The sequence below is a fragment of the Cannabis sativa genome, chromosome 1, assembly GCF_029168945.1.
Source record: "Cannabis sativa cultivar Pink pepper isolate KNU-18-1 chromosome 1, ASM2916894v1, whole genome shotgun sequence".
Taxonomy (NCBI): domain Eukaryota; kingdom Viridiplantae; phylum Streptophyta; class Magnoliopsida; order Rosales; family Cannabaceae; genus Cannabis; species Cannabis sativa.
The window spans coordinates 2057281-2079212 of NC_083601.1; the positions used below are offsets into that span (position 1 = coordinate 2057281).

Sequence of the window (21932 nt, forward strand, 5' to 3'; positions counted from 1 at the left end):
TCCGATGAGCGGCAAACAGTTCTCTGCTACTCTCGGATATAGCCAGGGCCAGGCCCTGGCCCCCACATCGTCCCATTTTGAAAATCCCTCAGGGATAAATGGACAAGTCCCCTCGCACTTCGCTCCGACAGCCAGTCTAGCCGGTCCTTTCCAGGGCTCGAGGAGTAAAAGGTCCTCCAAAGGCAGCACCCGGACGGAGGAAAAGCGACAGAAAAGGGGTACACTCCCCAATATACCCAGTACACGGAGTTAACAGACTCCCAAGAGCGTGTGTAATTTTCTACTAGGAAAAATACTCACTACCGGAGACCACCTCCTTTGTACAAAGACAGCTCCCGGAGGGACCCCAACAAGAGATGCGAGTACCATAACGACATTGGGCACAGCACCAACGAATGAAAAAATCTCAAAGACGAGATCGAAAACTTAATCCGATTGGGACACCTCTACGAGTGGAACAAGAATCGGTTGCCTCACCTCAACCCGGGTCAGGCGGCTGGAACTTTGCCACAAGTAGACCCAGGGGGTGCAGCAGGGGTATTGGCTCCAGTTGCTCCCCCCGGAGATGCTCAGCATATTCCCGGCCTGCCACCTAGACCTAACGGGAGAGTGGCTATGATCTCGGGAGGACCCCACATTGGAGGCACCACCCGCAAGAAGCTGAAGCGGTACGCCGGGGCCGTGAAACATGATGAGGTTTGGGAAGTTACTCAACTCCTGGCTCAAAGGCCCCGACTAATGGATCAGCCCATCACATTCACGGAAGAAGACACAAATACAGTGCGTTTTCCCCACCATGACCCATTGGTCATAGAGACCCCCATCGCCAATAAGGTGGTGGCCAGAGTCCTAATCGACAACGGGAGCTCCGTGAATCTGCTGTTCAAAGAGGCCTTCACTGTAATAGGCCTGACGGACCGAGACCTCTCACCAAGTGGTTCCCAACTCACAGGGTTTAATGGAACAACACTTATCTCAATGGGAAAAGTGAGGCTTCCAGTCACCTTGTGCCCGGACACGCCCCAGAGCACTTTCAAGTACTGCACGTTCGTGGTGGTGGACTGCCCGACAGCCTACAACGCAATCCTCGGCTGACCGGCCTTGGTGGACTTTGGCGCAGTCACATCAATACGGCACTTGTGCCTGAAATTCCCAACCAAGGAAGCTGGGATAGGGACGGTGAGAGGAAATCAAGGGGAGGCGAGGCAATGCTATAATGTTGCTACCCACCTACACGTGCTGATGGTCCGAGAAACTATTGAGCCAGAAATGGCTAAAGAAGACGAGTTGGATCCCTGGGTGGGATCCGAAAAAATCGTAGAACCAATGGAGGACGTCGAGGAGATATCAGTGTGCGACCTCGACTCCACCAAAGTACTCCGGCTAGGAAAGAGCCTAGACCCGGAGGAAAAAGAAAAAATAATAAAGACACTGAAGGGTGCCATTGACGTTTTCACGAGGTGCCAGGAGGACATGACTGACATAAGTCCCCACGTCATCACCCATGTCCTCAATGTCAACCCGGACATGCCACCGGTTCAGCAGAAACGACGTCCCCTAGACTCAGTGAAGGCCGAAGCCTTAGAGAAAGAGGTGGACAAGCTATTAACAAGCGACATGATCCGCGATGTTTACTACCGGGAATGGCTAGCCAATCCGGTCCTGGTGCCGAAGCCTAACGGGACCTGGCGAGTTTGTATAGACTTCACTGATTTAAACAAAGCTTGCCCAAAAGGCTGTTTCCCTCTGCCTAGGATTGACCAGATGGTAGACGCCACCTCCGGATTCAAGCTACTGTGCTTCATGGACGCGTACGCCGGTTATAACCAAATAAAGATGCACACAGCAGATCAAGAGTGCACTAGCTTCAGGACCGATAAGGGGGTATACTGCTACCTAGTCATGCCTTTCCGATTGAAAAACGCTGGTGCAACCTATCAAAGAATTGTTAAACGGATGTTCAAAGGCCTCCTGGGACGAAACATGGAGGTGTACGTAGACGACATGTTGGTCAAGTCTAAGGCGTGCAATAGTCACGCGGACGACTTAGCAGAATGTTTCGAAGTGGTCTGGAGATACGGAATGAAGCTCAACCCAAAGAAATGCACTTTCGGGGTCAAATAAGGGAGGTTCCTGGGCTTCATTGTCAGTCAGAGAGGGATTGAGGCAAACCCAGAAAAAATTCAAGCTCTTCTGAGCATGCCCCCAAGAAACACAAAGATGTGTAGAGCCTAACCGGAAAGGTTGCTGCCCTGAGCCGTTTTATCTCCCGGTCCACAGATAAGTGCATTCCCTTCTTCAACATTCTGAAGAAGTGCCAGAAGTTTGAATGGTCTGACGAGTGTGAGGAGGCATTCAAAAAACTGAAAGAGCACATGGCCAAGCCCCCAATCCTGTCAAAACCCATTCTTGGAGAGGTCCTGTCTCCCGTCTCCGAGCACGCGGTCAGCGCGACCTTACTCCGGGAAGAAGAGAAAACTCAGCATCCCGTGTACTACGTCAGTAAGTGCATGATAGGGGCAGAGATGCGGTACCCCGTCATTGAAAAACTGGTTTTTTGCCTCCTAATGGCCTCAAGAAAGTTGAGGCCTTATTTCCAAGCTCACCCAATCAAGGTGTTGACCAATCACCTGCTCCGACAAGTCCTACAAAAGCCAGAGGTGTCCGGAAGGCTCCTCAAATGGGCAATGGAGTTAAGTCAATTCGACTTACACTACGTACCCCGTATTTCCATAAAGGGGCAAGCGCTAGCAGACTTCATCACCAAATGTAATGAAGCCGAAGCAACCTCGAACATACAGGCACCTTCGGTCCCAGCATGGAAAGTATTTGTGGACGGAGCCTCCAACGAAAATGGATCTGGAGCGGGGGTTGCAACGATATCTCCGAGTGGACTTCGACTCTAGGCAGCCCTACGATTCGACTTCTCGGCTTCAAATAACGAGGCAGAGTATGAAGCTTTGATAGTAGGGCTGAGATTAGCAAAGGCTGTGGGGGCCAAAAGAGTAGAAGTCTACAGTGACTCCCAACTGGTCGTGAACTAGGTGTCGGGAGAGTATCAAACGCGCGGCGAAAGAATGGCCGCGTATGTGGCGATAGTCCGGGAACTGCTCCACGAGTTCACGGATTATAAAGTAGAAAGAATCCCAAGGGAAAAGAACGCTCACGCGGACTGTCTGGCCAAGTTAGCTTCGGACAGTGAGATTGAGGAACTGGGGGTAGTACCCGTGAAACGCTTGGCAGAGCCAAGCATCAAAATAAAAGAGGCCATAGCAACGGTTGGGCAAGAACCCAACTGGATGGTCCCCATCATAGAATACATAACGAAAGGTGAGTTTCCCCAAGAAAGGGCACTATCCAGAAAGATTCAGTATCAGGCTCACCGTTATGTAATGATGGATAAAATTCTCTACCGAAGAGGACTCAGCATGCCTTATTTAAGGTGTGTATCAGACCCTGAAGCTAGGAAAATTATGCTAGAGGTCCATGAAGGGTTCTGTGGAGATCATATAGGAGGACCAAGTCTCTTAAAGAAAATATTGAGACAAGGGTACTTCTGGCTAACCATGAAAAAAGATTGCATAGACTACGTCCAAAAATGTTATTCGTGCCAAAGGTTCGCGAACATACCGAGAGCTCCTCCCAATGAGATTACCCTGATAACTAGCCCCTGGCCCTTCGCGGTCTGGGGAATAGATCTTATTGGGTCCCTGCCAACAGGAAAGGGAGGAGTAAAGTATGCAATAGTAGCAGTAGACTACTTCACCAAATGGACGAAGGCTGAGCCAATGAAGACTATAACTGCTAAAAAAGCACTAGACTTTGTTATTAAAAACATAGTGTGTCAATATGGCTTGCCTCACAAAATAGTCTCTGACAATGGAAAGCAATTTGATTGCGAAGAGTTCACTGACTTCTGCAACCAACACGGAGTCGTAAAAAGCTTCTCCGCGGTGGCAAGACCGCAAACAAATGGACAAGCAGAAGCTGTCAACAAAATCCTAAAGGTCACCCTAAAGAAAAAGTTGCTGGCCTGCAAAAACAACTGGCCCGAAGAGTTGCCAAGAGTGTTATGGGCCTACCAGAAGATCCTAAGAGCCACGACCGGCCACTCGCCTTTTTCAATGGCGTACGGTTGTGAAGTAATGGTCCCGGTAGAAACGTTATTCCCGTCCCACAAGAGAACGACTTATGATCCAGCTACAAACCAAGCTTTATTGCAAGAAGCGCTGGATCAGGTTGAAGAGCTCCGGGACGAGTCTCAAATACGAATGGCAGCTTATCAAAAGAAGGTGACCAAATATTTTAACTCCAAAGTTAAAAATAGAAAATTCACTATTGGGGATATGGTCTTAAGAAGAGTCTTCCCAGCCACCCAAGAACCCGGAGTGGGGGTACTTGGGCCAAATTGGGAAGGTGTTGGAAATTATTTTACCAGGATCTTAGATCTACTCACAAGTATGTTTATTAACATCCTAAATAAGAACTTTCTAAAACGATAAATTAAACACATATAAAGTTTAGGAAACCTTACATTGGGTGCAGCGGAATAATATGACTCCTTCCGTTCAGATATCTAGCCCTTGATTCCTTTCTGTAGCAGAGCATTATCAATATCTGAACCTGGATCTCTTTCTCTGAATCCTTGATGCTGAATCTCCTTTGCTGATGATCTTTCTTCACGATCTTCCTCACTATGATTGAGGTATCACTTGATGTGTGTGGGTACTACTCATACACTAAGGTAGTTCGAAATTCAAGGAAGAGAAAGAAGAAGTGGCAGCTAAAGATAGGGAGAGAGAGAGGCTTAGTTTTTCTGAATCAGAAGAAGTAGTTTTTCCTGAAGCCTTCACTATCTATTTATAGCATTCCACTAGGGTTAGATTTGAATTATATGGCATTAAAATAAAGAAAAAATCAACTTAAAATACTTACATAGGTGGCCGGCCATACCTTTAATGGATTGGGCCTTGCTTTTTGCAATTTTGCAATTTTAACACCTTTTGTATCTGATTTTCTCAAAAATGCCAATTTCCTAATTCAACCATTTAAATGCCAATTCTAACTATTTAATAACTATAAATAATTATTAAATAATATTGTCATTTATCATATTTATTAATTGAACCATACAAAGTATCATAATTAACAAATATGCCCCTATAAACTCTTTCTTTACAATTTCGCCCTTACTTAGTGAAAAATTCACAAATAGACATAGTCTAATTTGAGAATTATAATTGATTAATCAAAACCAATTACATGAGTCTTACAAGCAATATTATCTCAACTAGTGGGGGGACCATGAGTCTATATAACCGAGCTTCCAACAAGTAGATCAAGAATTTAGCACTAAAATTCACTAACTTATTAATTCTTCGTTGAATCCACGCATAGAACTTAGAATTGCACTCTCAATATATAGAATGCTCTATATGTTCCACCATATAGACACATCATTAGTTATCCATTGTTATAATCCTAATTTGATCAATTATGCTCTATATGAATGATCTACACAGTAAAGGGATTAAATTACCGTAACACCCTACTATGTATTTTATCCTTAAAACACTTGACCCCGTATAAATGATATTTCAGCTTATGTGAAATGAGATCTCCACCATTTATTTTCGTTTGGTCAAGCTCGAAGGTGATCATCCTTTGCTTACTATTCGCCAGATAGAAGCTATAGATTCCATGTTTATGCTAGCGCTCCCACTCAATTGCACTACCGTGTTCCCAAAAAGTACGTATCACCCTGACCTAAAAGTAGGCTTAACTAACAATTCAAGGAACACGAATAGCCTTTCAAGATTGAGCCTAATCATAACAGGATTAAGATCATTTGATCTAGGATCAACTAGGCGATATTGACTTGAATAGATTTTACGGTAAGTTTAATTAAATCTAAGTCAAAGTTCAATATCGGTCCCTTCCGATGCATACTCCATGCATCCAACCTGAGCTTTACTTTAACCAATGTTCTGGAAAGAACATAGTATTTCTCCAAATACAAGTAAACTCTTGTTGTAGATTATCATATCAGTAAAACCCTGTGTCTGATAAATCTAGGAAACTTTATTCACATAGTCATGTTTACTTTCCAATGTGTTGACGGCACAATAAACAGGATCAAGTATGTGAAAAGGGTTTCAGATGAATCTATACATTATGTACATATAATCATGAAATAAATCATGTGAACCATGCAACATTAAATGTTATTTATGATCTATATTAATAAGTAAATCTGATTATATTGAAATGAGTTTTATTTAGGGCATAAAACCCAACAGAAGGGCCATATGAAATCGAGGATGAAATCGGCTCCGGAACCTATAAGCTAAAAAGGATGGATGGAACCATTGTGCCAAGGGCCTGGAACGCCGATCACCTTCGAAAATATTACCAATAGTCCAAATATGTTAACTTAGGCTTTGTTTAAAGGATTTGTACTGTCTAAGTGTATGCAACCTCTGAATTTTATAATAAAACTGAGTGCCTTAAAAACAAAGTTTTCATGTCACTCAGGGGGGTACTAAGGCATACTGCACGGACAGATGTAAAACAGGCTCAAAGTAAAAACAAAGTAAAAAAGAAATATCCTGACCCAAAGGGCAGGTCCAAAAGAGAAATATGCATAAAAAAAGGATCATATATATATATATAAAAATCCTGGCCCTAAGGGCAGGTTAAAAAAATAATATAATAATATATACAATACAAGGGGCCCGGGGACAGGCCATAGATAATTGTCTCCCATTGGAAAATAAAGCAGCTACTTAATTAAAGATTGTCTTAAATAAAAGAAAAGTAGCTGTAAATAAAAAAAAAAGAAAGAGATAATCTTGGCAAATTGGGCTGGATTCCGCGGCCTAGTCAGCGCGAGGAGAAAGGCGAGGCCCCAACTTCGCCTCAAGCATGGCATCAAGTTTCTTCTTCTTCTCCCGAAATTTAGCAATAGCCTCCTCAGGCTTGGGATAGAAGTCGAGCTTGATGTTTTGGCCGTTTGTCTGCCAGGCCATATAGACGCCGTCGTCAAAATGCTTGACACAGCGGCTACAGGAGACGGGAGACAGGAGCTCATCTCTTTTAGCCTTCTTCAAGGTCTGGTCTCTGAAGTCCTTTAGCTCCTTCATCTCCACGGCCAAGTTAGCCCTGGACTGCAAGTCCGCCTGGTGCAACTCCTCTAAGGACCTCACCTTGGCGGCCATCTCGTCTATGGCCTCCTTAGCCTCCCGAAGCTCGCGCTTGGCCTTGGTAGTGACCTCGCCCTCTGCCCTCAGCGCCTCCCGGTGCCTCGCCTCCAGCCTATCCCTCCGCAGGACCTCCTCTCGGAGCATCGCCTCCGCCTGGGCTTCCCTCTGTTTGGCCTCCGCCTCGAGCTTCGCTTTAACGAGGGCCTCCTTTCGCTCAGCCTCCTCTTGGATCGCCCGCCTCTCAGTGGACAGGTCCCGCAGAATCCTCACGACCTCGTCTATGCCCCCGAATTCGGACAGGACGAAGCCATGATTGACGATGGTCCTAGAGAGGCGGCTGGTCTCCGCAGAAATCTGAAAAAAAGAGAAAAGAGTGAGATCAAATGCCTTAGACAAAATATTGAGGAAAGAAATGAATCAAGTGCTTACCGCGGCCATCGCGTTGCTGATGTCTTGAACTTGGTAGACGGAGTTTAAGGATGCACAAGCAGCGTACCGTTTGGGCGGGAATTGAGTCATGTGGGGGACATACTCGCTAGTCATCTCCTCGGAAAAAGGAGCCAAGGTGGGCCCCAGGAAGCGATTAAACCAGTCCGTCAGCGGATCCATATTAAAGTCCCACGAATTCCGGAAGTCCTCCACATTGAGGACGTTTTGCTGCTCCTCCGTAGGACCCTCTTCAAGGCCTCCACTTCGGCATGCCCCTGGGTGTATTCATCAAGGGCATAGTTGTGCTTGGCTATCCGAAGATTCTGCCTCTCCTCGTCTCCAGGAATCGGAGTCAACACAATGCCGAGAGGCAATGCGTATTCCTCCGCCTCGGAGGGGATCCCGGAGTCATGACTCGGGACCGGAGTGTCCACCATCCGGGGGCGTTTAGAAGGCTCCTCTTCTACCATCTTGCCCTTGCGCTTGCGCACAAGAGCAATCTCTTGCTCTTCTTCACCTTCTTCAGCTTCCTCAAGAAGTACCTCCTCCTCGTCCACTAAGGCCCCGTTTGGGGTAGCTTTTAAAAAAGTTAAAAGTACTTTTTGAGAAAGCTATTGCTTAAAAAGTATTTGGCAAAATAAAAAAAAAAATAGCTTTTTCAAAAATTTAAACTAAAATTATAGCTTTTAGCTAAAGTTGGCCCACACCAACTTTTAAATTTTAGCTTTTAAGGGAAGCTGAAATTTGAGTTTAATGAATTTTTTAGTTGACTCATTTACCCTCATTCAAATTAAAAAATTATCATTTTATTATTTAGGGTTTTTTCTCATTCGTAAAAATCAACCAAAGGCAGAAATATCGTAGCAGTCTCTCCGTCACCTTCCATCGCATGAGTCTTCTCCGTCACCGATCACCCACGCCACCGTTCCCTAACACCGTCATCAATAGTTCATGCACAATCAAGGTTTATCTCTTCTTCTTTTGAATCCATGAAAATGTTTTTATAATTTTCTTTTTTTTTTTCCACTTATGTTATGGCATGAGTTCTTTTATTTATTTATTTATTTATTTATTTATTTGCAAAAGAGAGAGATTATTTGTAGTCAAAGTAATCACATTATCTTGACTGAAATTGTTTGTAGCAGCCATTTTTTAGCCAACTTAACCTTAACAAGTGGTTTTTGAAACAAATAAAAAAAAAACCTGAGTAAGCTTGTGAGCCCTTAACCTCTCAGCCCAATCATCATCTCAATCCAATACCATTACTATATTTTCTCCTCTTACTCAATCTCAAATGATGATACCACCACCAAACCCCAAAAGCCAACAACAAAGAAGCTGCAACACCAAAAACCCCAGCAGCTATGATTATAGTAAGACTCTTCTTGCTCAACCCACCACACGTGTGGTCAAACCTAACCCATATTACAATTACAATTACAAAAATTATCTACTGCATTACAATTAGGCTGGTAGAAGAAAGATGAGATTTCAAAACTGAAAATATGAAAAATTAAAAATTAGGGTTTGGAAATTGAGGTTACACTTTTTTTTTTCTCAAAATTGGTGAGGAAAAGAGAATCGGGCTACTATTTTAAAAGTTAATTTATGAAAAAAGATAATAATAATTTGTTTAATATTTTTTTAGTTAAATTTATTAATTTTTTAAAATATATATTATTTGTTTTAGTGACATTTGAAAGTGTAATTGATTTTAATATTTGGTGACATTTTTATAAATGTTATTATTCACATATTTTAGTGATATTTTTCAAATATTATTAAAATTAAATATTTATAATAATTAGTAGTTAGTGATTTTTAATTAAATGTCACTAAAAATATATGAATAATGATATTTTTAAAGAAATGCTACTAAATAAAATGTTATTTTTTCTTATTAAAGTAACATTTTTAATGAAATGTCACTAAAGTACTATAATTATTACATTTTTTGACAAACAATAATAAAAATGTCACTAATCTTAAATTTTGGTGTAGTGCACTTCTCTAAAGGCTCACTACAAAGCCCACTATTCCCACTAAAATTATCCTCAAAAAAAGACATAGGAATAGTACCCGTGAGTTGATTATTGGCCACAGAAAACTTCTTAAGCTTACCCAAAGTAGCAATTTCATAAGGTATAGTACCATAAAGTTGATTTACCAAAATAACAAGCAATTTTGTGTTGGATGATGATGATGCTTTTATCATAGTTATTATGTGTATTTGTGTTGGATTAGTCTTTAGCTTTATAACTCATTATTATGCTTTTTATTATTTTGATAAAATTTATTATTTTAATTTAATTAGATGGAGAAATAAAAAAATATTTGTACTAAAAGTGATGTAGCAGTACCACGAGGTAAAGCAATATGGAATTCCGAGAGTGTGAATTTTTTCTTGGAATTCTGTATCAAAGAAGTTGATGATGGGCATCGTCCTACTACTTATTTAGATAAAATTGGATATCAAAACTTGATTACAAATATGAAAAAAGCAACTGAAAAAGATTACACTAGAGCTCAACTGAAAAATAAGTGGGATGGATTGAAAAATGAATGAAAGCTTTGGAAGCAACTCAAGGGAAAAGAAACTGGTTTAGGATGGAGTATGCAAAAGAATACAATTGATGCAACTGAAGATTGGTGGAATAGTAAATTACAGGTACATTATAATCTTGTTAAATATTTATATAAAACTAAAAGACTTTTTTATGAATGGTACATTTAATAAACAAAATTCCTTTTGTAGACTCATCCTGATGCTGCAAAGTTTCGCATTCGGGGAATTGAACCAGAAGTAGAGGAAAAATTAGATAAGATTTTTATGAACACTGTTGCTACAGGAGAGCATGCTTGGACACCTTCATCTGGAATAATTCCATCTGAGTCTGAAAAGCCTTTAATGATACTGAAACCTTACATGAATAACTTGAGAGTAGTGATGATGATCTAGAGACGGCTAATATTGATAGGTTTTCTAAAGAGAAAATTAGCAAGAGATCAACCGAGCCACTTGAGAAACAAAATAAAAAGGTGAAAAATAAAAAAGGGAAAATGAAGAAGACAGGGCCTGTAATGATATTTGAATAAATTGGTCTCCTTGCTGATGTCATGGAGACAAGAAGTAGAAATATTGAAATATCTAGAAAGGAGAATAGTATTGCCGAAGTTATGAAAATATTAAATTCTTTGCCTGAAATTGAAAAAGGGAGCAGCTTGTAGTTATTTACAACTCGCTTATTTATCATGAAAGAGAAGAGAGAGATGTTTGGTTCATTGGAAGAACCTGAGTTGATGCTTACTTGGCTTAGGAATGAGTATACTCTGGAATACTTATAATGCTTAAATCGCTCGTAATAGTAGTATTTATTTTCTAAACATTGTGTTATGACTTTAATATATGTTTATTATGTTATTTTTTCAATTGTATTTGCTCTCAAGACTTGGTGTTATCACTATTTAAAATAAATATGCTTTATTATTTTTTTTTACTTGTATTTGCTATGAAGACTCTATGGCTATTTGATATCTATTTCATATATATATATTTAATATTTACAGGTTTATTTTAAATTAAAAATAATGGCAGACACCGATGACGAGATTGAGTTGCAATCGGTGTATGTAGCTACATACCTTGTTCAATATTATTATACAACATACATTGAAAAGACTCCTTGTATGAATTCTTCTCAAACTGGTCATATGTGGTTGATGGAAATATTACAAGGAAATGAAAGTAGATGTTATAGAATGTTTAGGATGGAGAAAAATGTTTTATTAAATTATGCAATGAATTGGAAGCTAATTATGGATTCGAGGGTTCAAAAAGAATGTGTACTCTTGAAATACTAGGCATGTTTTTATTTACATTAGGTCACGGCGTTGGAAATCGATTAACACAAGAGCGATTTCAGCACTCAGGCGAGACAGTTAGTCGATATTTCAACAAAGTTTTAGATGTTTTATGCCATATGAGTATAGATGCATTAAAACCACCAGACCCAGAATTTAAAGATGTTCCTGAAGAGATATTGAAAGATTCTAGATATATGCCTCATTTTAAGGTAAGTCATACTTTAAAATTATATATTTTTTTATTAATTTTTCCTCAAGCTAGAGTATAATTTTATAATTTGGTATTCTTTTTCTAGAATTGTATTGGTGCAATAGATGGTGTACATGTAAATGCCGTAATTCCACCTGAAGATCAAGTACCATTTGTTGGTAGAAAAGGGGTACCAACTCAGAATGTTATGGCAATATGTAATTTTGATATGCAATTTATATATGCATATGCTGGGTGGGAAGGTTCTCCTCATGATACAAGAATTTTCTATTCAGCTTTACGTAATTCAACTTCAAATTTTCCAAAACCACCCCAAGGTTGCCATCTAAACACATTTGTAAATTATTAAAGTCTTTATAATTTTTTAATTATGTTTTTATATTTTATTTGACAGGAAAATATTATTTAGTGGATGCGGGATACCCACAAATTACAGGTTTTTAGGACCATATAAAGGCCAAAGATACCATCTTCCACAATTTCAATGAGGTAGCAAACCTACTGGTTATAAAGAGGTATTCAACCAGGCACATTCTTCTCTTCGAAGTGTTATTGAAAGAACATTTGGAGTATGGAAAAAAAGATGGAAAATATTAAGAGATATGCCTAGTTATCCATACCAGAAGCAAGTAAAAATAGTGATTGCATCAATGACCTTGCATAATTACATTCGAAAGCGAGCTTTGAAAGATGGTGATGCTTGGATTCTGTGCTCTTTGTAGCTGCTTCTTCTTCATCTTCTTCACTTTCATCTTCACTTTGACTATAGGCTCAGTTTGAGAGTATGCTTCTTCTGCAGATTGAGCCATAAAATAAGGGGGTACGTCATCATCAAAAGTATTCGAGTCTTTAGACTCGTCACTAGTACCCGAATCTTGGGACTCGTTACTAGTATTTGAATCTTGTGACCAAGTTTCAGAATTCTCTTCAGAATTTTCTTCTTGGTCAGAAGAGGAAGAAGAAGACTGACTATCAAATTTTTCATCTGGTTGGTGGAGCATGGCAGAAATAGGATTATGTTGGGCCATGAATTGCTTTGGCTCTTTTTCGGATAGGAAGGATGCTCTTGGAGGGGAATTGTCTAGGCTTTCGTTTTTCTTCCCCTTTTTGGTTTTTTGTTGTTGATTTTCGTCAGGCATTCGTCTAAGTCGGAGAAGTGAGTCTTCTTGCGAAGAGACTGAGAAGGGTGATGTTCGAGAGGTCTTTGGCATGGTTGAGAACTGCCATGGTACTGATGGTGTATTTGCTCCAAAGAGTGTTGTATTTCCTCCAAAGAGTGTTGTCTGAGGCCCCGTAGGGTATGATTCTCCTTGGAAAAATTGCTTTTTTAGAGATTCATACTAGGTTTTGAGGGCTTTCATTTCTGCTTCTTTAGCCAATCTTCTCCACCGATGATGAATTCAACTCAGAATCCCTTTGTGCATTCGAACAATGGAGTGATTCAGACACTCCAGAATGCTATCAAATGTCCACTATTCACACAATGCAGCCATCCCCTGTCCTCACTGTACGAGTTCTTCCAACAAAATATGCCAAGCCGATAAAAGTGGCCAGATTCTTTGACACGGGAGCATCATACACAATAATGAACCCTGATATTCTTCCGAAAGAATATTGGAAGAAAGAGAAACAATACTTCCATGCTGCAAATGGAGGTATTTTTTGCACAGAACTCATCAGCAAACCGATTCGGTTGCAGTTCTTCCCAGTGTGTTCTGTTACTCACAGAGTCATTGGATCAAAATTGCCCAGAAAAGACTTAATTGTTGGATTCGATCTTTATACAAAGAAGAAGGGTTTGCGTATTTTCCCTAGTGGACTTGGTTACAAACGACATTTTGCTCCATGGGAAACAATACCAAACTATTTCTTAATGCCCCATGACCCATTTCATCAGATAAGGAAAGAGCTCATCGAAGTCTCATGTGCCAATAATCATGCAGAATTCTTGAAGAAATGTGACCATCCTCTTTGGAAAAATCAACAGTTCTTCATAAGCCTTCCTTTTAAGCTTAATGAAGATATCAACCCTACAAAGGCTAGTCACCCAGGCATCAATCCAGAACACCAACATATGGCGTCCAATGAGTGCAAAGAGCTAGAGCAACAGGGTTTAATAGAGTCAACTTCCTCTCCATGGGCATGTCATGCATTTTATGTCAATAATCGATCAGAGCAAGCTCGAGGAAAGCAAAGGTTGGTCATAAATTACAAGCCCCTGAATGAGTTCTTAGCGGATAATAAATTCCCAATACCAAATAAGAATTCATTGTTTGCCAGTTTATCCAAAGCCCATATTTTTTCAAAATTTGACCTAAAAGCAGGATTTTGGCAATTAGGCATCAAACCAGATGATCGACCCAAAACAGCCTTTTGCATTCCAAATAATCATTTCTAGTGGACCGTCCTACCCTTCGGGCTCAAAACTGCCCCTTCCCTATTCCAAAAGGCTATGACCAAAATATATGGCCCAATATTGGAAAAGGCTCTCATCTATATTGACGATATTTTGCTCTTTTCTCCTGATGCAAAAGCCCATCAAGCGTTATTGGCCCAGTTTGCTTCTACCACTAGAGCCCATGGTATCATGTTGTCTGGAAAGAAAATGATTATTGGACAGACGCAAATAGAATTCCTTGGGATGAAATTATCCAAAGGACAATATGAAGCCCAACCACATATAGCCCATGAACTACTCAAATTCCCAGATGAAAATCTCACAAAAGTTCAGATGCAACAATTCTTGGGCATCATCAATTACTTACGAGACTTTGTTCCACGACTGTCTGTACTGACAAGGCCACTCAGCAATATGCTCAAAAAGAATAGTCCAGAATGGTCACATGACCAAACGGTGGCAGTCAAAAAATTGAAAGAAATCATGCAAAATTTACCACCTCTACAGATTCCTTCTGACGGAAAACGTGTTCTTCAAACAGACGCCAGTGACCAACATTGGGGTGCTGTCCTTCTAGAGCAAGATGAACAGGGAAAAAGACGAATATGTGGATACAAGAGTGGACACTTCAAAGATTCCCAGCTCCATTGTCATTCAACACTCAAAGAACTGATTGCAATCAAGATGGGAATAATGAAATTTGAGTTCCACCTCATCGACCATCATTTTTTAGTGGAAATCGATTTTGCTGCATCAAAGGGAATGATAGACCTAAAAAAGAATAAGACAACCAATACTCAACTTTTGAGATTCGCAACATGGTTTGATTATTACTCTTTTGAAATAAAACACCTTCCCGGAAAAGAAAATATCTTGGCCGACCTCCTATCTAGACCTAAGTCTATAAATATGGTCTCCTCACACCCACTCAAAACCATCCCTTTAATCAGCAACAACTCGTCCCATACCATTCCATACATATATATAATGGGATCATCATCATCATCGCAAAAGAATTGCTCATTTCCTGCTCATTTCCCCGAGATGCAAAGCTCATCCTTTCTAAATCCAAAAAGTCAGCAAAGGAAAAGGCCTCTCACAGGGCTATTTATACTCACGAACAGATTCTCTCCAAACTTGGACCCTATTTTCAATATGATTTTTTGATTCACCCAAAGTATCCTTTTGCCCATCTCGTCCCCTTTCGAACTGCACTTTTCACTCCAAAGTCCATAGCCCATCTTTTTTGGTACTTAACATGCCTCTGTACAATGGCTGTCGAAGTCCAAACTATGGCTCTTCACACTGCTATACAGTCGTTCCTCGAACAAGAAAAAAATAAACCAGCCTACGAAATCCAAATGGACATTTTGTCTTGGTACGCTCCTCTAGAGGAGTGGCAAAAAATACTCTGGGATGAATGGGAAAAGGTTCGCAACAATCCACACGTCTTTGTTTATCCATCAGGACCACATGTAGCCAACATTATGGATTGCTATACGGTCTTCTTTATCAGTCTTAATGCAAAATTGGACGAGAACAAGAAAATAGTTTGCAATCCCACTTTTGAACTATACGGATCCCAGGAAGCACCTTTCAGAGAGCAAGATGCAGAGTACAAAGACCTCCAAAAAATTATCTTTGAGAAAAATCAGACTATTCCACCAGAAATTTGGCCAAGAATAGAAGATGATGCCCCATGGGAAATGTTCCCCTCAGATTATTCACAACGCATAGCAAGGGCTCTAGAAAGGTTCCAAATTTGATTGCTGCAAGTTTAATAGGACATAATTAAAATATATTCATGTATTTTTCTTTTTGTTTTATTTAAGTTATATTGTCTTCTATCATATTAGATTAATTAAATTTGAATTATTTGTTATGATGAAAATTTATAATAATTTAAAAATATTTAATAGACAATACTTATGTAGATTTTTTTTATTATTATTATCGGTAAAAAATGTAACTAATTATTTTATTATATATATTTTAAAAAATTAAATATTATAAGAAAATAATTATGGTAATTTGTAATAAAATAAAAAATAATTATAAATACTTTAATATGTATGAATTTATTTAAATAAATCAGATAATAAATATCATACCTATTTTAGTAATTGTATATTAATATGTAAAAATTTCAATTTATATGATCACATCAAAATTATGATTTAAAAATACATTTTATTTAATTATATATAATTATGAAATTAAGATTTTTTTTGTACATGTTTAAATTTTTAATGATATTTTTTAAGGAAAATTATCTCATATACTATTTTTTTAACTTTTTTTTCAAATTTACGGTTTGGGTTTCTAAAGTGGTTGCAGCGCTAATTGCAATAGGGGTTTCTGTACAACTTTTTATTGCAATTTAGGTTGCAGCCTAGTTGCAATAGGTGTTTCTATGTAGAATTCTGTAAAAGTACAAAAAAAAAAAAAAAAAAAAAAAAAAAAAACTCGTTTTAAATTGTAAAAATGAAAAAAAAAAAAAAACCCATTTTTTAATGGGTAAATGGCGGCAAAACCCCCAATACTTTCGTTTTAGTTTCATTAAACCCCCACAACCCAAATTTCTGCGGGTAAACCCCCAAAACCAGAAAACTGTTAGCAATTTAACACTTCCGTTCAAATTTAGCTGTTAACTGCCAGGTTTGATCATCGACGTGGACACAATAAACACGTGGCACAATTTTATTGGTCCAGGTAAATAATTATTTTAAAAAAATAAAAAATTAATTTAAAATTAAAAAAATTAAATAATATTTCTTTTTTTTTTCTTTCTTTTTTTCTTTTCTTTCTTTTTTTTTCTTTCTTTTCTTTTGTTTCCTTTCTTTTCTTTCTTCTTCTCGTCTGTATCACTCTCTCTCTCTCTCTCTCTCTCTCTCTCTCTCTCTCTCTCTCTCTCTCTCTCTCTCTCTCTCTCTCTCTCTCTCTCTCTCTCTAATACGCAGAGGCAAGCAACATTTGCCCAGACCACCCCCCACACCACAACCACCCTTCCTCCGCCCACACCACCGCCCACACCACCCTTCCTCCGCCCAGACCACCACAACCGAACTGCCCACCACCACCAAAACCCCACATCTCAGATCCAAACACATCAAAGAGACTTAAACACCTACCCAAATTCGGATCCCGATTCCATAAAAATAAATAAACACAAATTAAATCCACAAGAAAAAAAAACTTCAGATTAAAGAGAAAGAAAATCGCAAGGGTGAGAGAGAGAGCTCACTGAAAATCGCAAGGAGTCTGTCGATGTGGGGCTCGTGAGATCTGAGATCTCGAACTCCAGCAGTGGTGGCGTTTCTCAGTCGCCTGCTGCTTCCATCTCCGGCAGTGGTGGCGTTCGTCCCAGAGCCTTGGTGATGAAGATGAAGAGGAGGATGAAGATGATGAGGTTGAGAAGTTGATCTGGACTGAGAGAGAAAGAGAGAGGAGATCGAGAGAGAGAGAGAGAGTGATAGAGCGAGAGTGATAGAGAGAGAGAGAGAGAGAGATAATCGTTTAAGAGAAAGAAAAGAAAAAAAAAAAAGAAAGAAAAAGAAAAAAGGAAAGAAAACAAAAAAAAAAAGAAAATTATTTATTTTTTTATTTATAATTTTTTTTTAATTTTAAATTAATTTTTTATTTTTTTTAAATAATTATTTACGTGGACCAATAAAATTGTGCCACGTGTTCATTGTGTCCACGTCGATGATCAAACCTGGCAGTTAACAGCTAAATTTGAACGGAAGTGTTAAATTGCTAACAGTTTCCTGGTTTTGGGGGTTTACCCGCAGAAATTTGGGTTGTGGGGGTTTAATGAAACTAAAACGAAAGTATTGGGGGTTTTACCGCCATTTACCCTTTTTTAATTCATACTTTTGTTTATTGTAAGTTGTATCGGATTTCCATGTCTTTTTTTTTCATTTTTTTTAATCTTACAATTAAGTTTAGAAATTATATATTTTTCTGAATTTACTACCATAGAGTCGTAAGTCATAACAAAGATATATAATCTTGATTTTTTTTATTTTATTTTTTTTATTTTTGAAAATCTTGATAATATTTTGGAAATATGTATTTTGGGCACAAAAATTTGGATATAAAAATAAAAATAAAATAAAATAGGAATTTAATTCATTTGTACATCTCCTCTCCAGTTGATGGGCTTCTCTTGGGCCTTGGACATACGTTTCGGGTCGGAAATGATATGGCCCAAAATGATGTCAAGGCCTTCTCTTCTATTAATTGATGACGTTATGGATCAATATGTGATAATAGTAAATATTACACTGCATGTTACATAACTTTTTTTTTGGAATAAAAATTATAAGATCTATTAATTAAGAAATTTGTTTAAAACAATAGAACGTACTTTCACGATCTATAAAGAAACAAGAGTCTCTTGCCAAACAATGAACTAACTTATTTACAGTTCGTTTTACAAAACATAAATTGTGAAGGTATAAAATACCGCTCTGAATCGCTTGGACATACACTAAGCTATCTGTTTCTAACATGACTCTATCCCACGAATGAGTTGCAATCCAACTCAATGCTTCTTTAATGCCTATTATCTCAGCAATCTCAGTTTGGACACATCCAATCTTCCCCTTCTTAAATGCTTCTACCATAGCACCATAATGATTCTGAGCTACACAACTCATGCCAAAAGACAAGACTCGAACCAGAAAAAACTAAAAGGAAAAGACTGAAAAACCATGTCAAAAGACAAGACTAAAGAACCATGTCAAAAGACAAGACTAATGGAAAAACTAAATTAGTTTCAACACGTAAATACGATCACAGCATTAAAATTAATTAAGGAATTAACTCCTTATAATTCTAACCCAAAAAAAACATTAATTGGAATTAAACTAATAATAGTAAATTGATAAATGAAAACAAAAATCTGAAACGGAGGACGTTGTTGAGCCGAACCGAACCACTCTCAGACGACTGCTCTTAAACCCCTCACAGAAGAAGACGTTGATGTGGGAATGAGAAAAACTTTGGCATCAATCAAAAAGATCAATACAATAATCTTCTCCTTCAGTAATGATCTGGCTTGATATTTTTTTTAAACATAAATATAATAAAAATATTTATGAAGAAAAAGTCGGGTCTGGTTATTTTTTTAGGTTTATAAATCACAGCCAAGTAAACAGGTTGAGGTTAGGGTTGAACCTTTGCTTCACGCCGTTTACTCTTATTTGATGCATTTTACATAAGTTAATAATTGGAGTTTTTACACCACGTACTGAAATTATTAATTTTTTTCTTTCTTATTGTGGGACATAATTTTTTTTAAAATACTGTGTAAATTTTATATTGTCTACTGTGTTAAGTTTTCATTATTGTTTCACGGTTATTTTTTAGTTGTTTCACTGGTTTTTAATTAATTGTTCTATTTTGTTGTTTTATGGTTGTTTTATGAAAAGATAGTATTTTTATAAAAAAATTATGTATGACAGTAAAATTATAAACTTTTGCTCAAAATTTAGTATTTTTGTAAAAACCCTTATTAGGTATGATATTTATATACAACTTTTCTAACTCACAGCTGTTTTAAAAATATGTTTACCAAACACTTAACAACTTTTTTTCACAGCACAGCTACAGCTGCTTTTTCTCACAGCACAGCTGTGCCAAACTGGCCCTAAGTCAATAGTGCTCGGAGGGGCACTAGAGGAAGCCCTCCGGGAGTGACCAACTGAGAAGAAGTAGGAGGAGGGGAAGCACCAGGACTATGGGCTCCAGCAAGAGTGGCCAAGATTTCGTCCATGGATACGGCTGCTGCAACAAGAGAAAAGGTTAAGTGTTAGAACACCTGTGAAAACAGCATACACTTAACAAAAAGGCAAGCAAGCTAGTCCTACCCTGACTCCCTAATTCAGCCCTAGCAAAGTCCTGAATCTTAACACTGGCTGCATCATCCCCGTGATAGCTGTCCGAGGGACAGAACCAGCTAGAAGATAGATAGGCTGAAGAGTCCAAGGGAACGGGCACTGGAGGTCCAAAACCCATCCGGGACCGACCTAAATAATCTCCTAAGTGGGAGAAATAAAACTCCTTGGCATGATTACCCCACTGAGTGGAAGGCATCCTAAACATATGGAGACGTTCATCGAACCCTATAGGCCTAAGGCTAGCATACTCACGGACGGAAGGGACATAATGTATCATTAAAGGAGACTTACCAGAACCCGAAGTGCTGGCATCAGCAGCCCCCGTATTCGGTACCGGGACCACGGGCTTTGGTCTGGGGGTCCTTTGCTCCACCGGAGCTCCAATGCGAAGGGCCCTTCCGGCGGTCACGTGGGCCTTATTATAAGCCTGCTCCTCTTCTCTCTTGAAGAGGTACTTCTGGTACTTATCCTCTGCCGTGGCAATGATGTCATCCCGGAATACCTTCTCTGCGGCCGGAGCCCTCGCATTAGGACAAACGACTTTAGAAAGGTTGGAGTCGTCCATCGATTGATTCCCCAAGATCAGCTTGGCCTTCCGACAGTGCTCTGTCGTGACCAACTCCCCGATGTCGAGGGCCTTCTTGTCATATGTGGCGAAGGTCTTAGCCCGTTGGAGAAAAAGCTGAGTAGGTTCAGTCCGGGCATAAGGAGGGATCCTAACCCACTCCGTGAGAAGCTCTGGATGCTCCACAACCTGGAACCCGGAGGAGAAGAAGAAGCGGTGACGGTATTCCTTCACATGCTTCTGGAAGTTAAAAGGGACCGGGCCCTCATTCAAAGGATGGGCCCGGAGACCATAAAAATTGTCCTTAAACTTATCTCCCTTTTTAGGGATGGAAACGAGTTCATAAAAATACAGAATCTCTGCCGGACTGGGAGAGCCCTAGCTCCGGGCAGAGTAGAAAATAAATAAGCCTGAGGAATGAGTTGGTTTGGCGCAAGGCCGACAAATACAAGGAAATTTATAAAGTAATCTTGAAGGGGAAGCATGGCCCCGGCCATCAAGTGCGTTTAGCTCCAGGCTCCGAAGCCCCGTAGTTTTGGTTGGGCGTCTCCGCGTCCCGGGGCGGCCGGTGGTAGGTCCCGGAGGTCGCAGGCTTGATACCTGCCACCACCACGATATGTTCCAGCTGGTGAGGGCAAGTTAAGGGGGAGTGAAGCTCGGCTGCTTCCCACCCATTGGCGCGGGACCTGTGCCCTTCTTGGGGCACCGGACCCTTCATAACTTCTTCCAGGGTAGCCAGACGCTTCCCCCCTTTCTTTGAAGATTTGGAACCGGATGCAGACATTTTGGTTCTGAAAAAGATTGAAAAAATCCGGCAGTCAGGCCCCAAACCAAACCCTAATTCAGAAAAGGGAATGGGAGTCCCCTAACTGCTGAAAAGAGGCCCCCTCCGGACACTTGTCAAAAAGAAAGCCCCAGAATGTTTTCCTTGACAAGAGTCAGGTGCAAGAATCCCACAGATGGTGACATTAAGAATAAGTAAAAGAAAAGGGATAAAAATCGAGAAGACAAAGTCTACTCTAAACCCTTGAATGTCGTTACGTGAGAAAAAGATGGGTCCTCCACTAAAAATACGAAGAAAAGAAGTAACTCGAACACCACGAAGGAGGAACATAACGCGTTACACAAAAGCTCAATACAGAAATTCCCAGAAACTGAAACATCAAACCCAGAAGAAGCATATGAACAGTAAAGCATGCGATGTACACAAACAGTGAACTAAAGTACAAGATGTGAAGAACTTACATAAAGATTGAGAACTGGGCGTTGTTGTTGATCGACGGTAAAGAGTTGATTGGCAGCGGCGAAGGAAGATAAGTAAGAAATCTATGGTGTTTGAGGGTTTCTGTTCGAGGGTTTC

The 21932-nt window shown here is 39.5% G+C and overlaps 1 protein-coding gene across 1 annotated transcript; it reads right to left on the reverse strand.

Annotated features, from left to right (window-relative positions):
- Nucleotides 1-12353: 12353 nt before the first annotated feature.
- LOC133033739 (lisH domain-containing protein C1711.05-like) lies at nt 12354-12917 on the reverse strand. The gene has a single exon (XM_061108809.1). The coding sequence runs from the start codon at nt 12915-12917 to the stop codon at nt 12354-12356; it is 564 nt and encodes a 187-aa protein (XP_060964792.1).
- Between the last annotated feature and the right edge of the window lie 9015 nt (nt 12918-21932).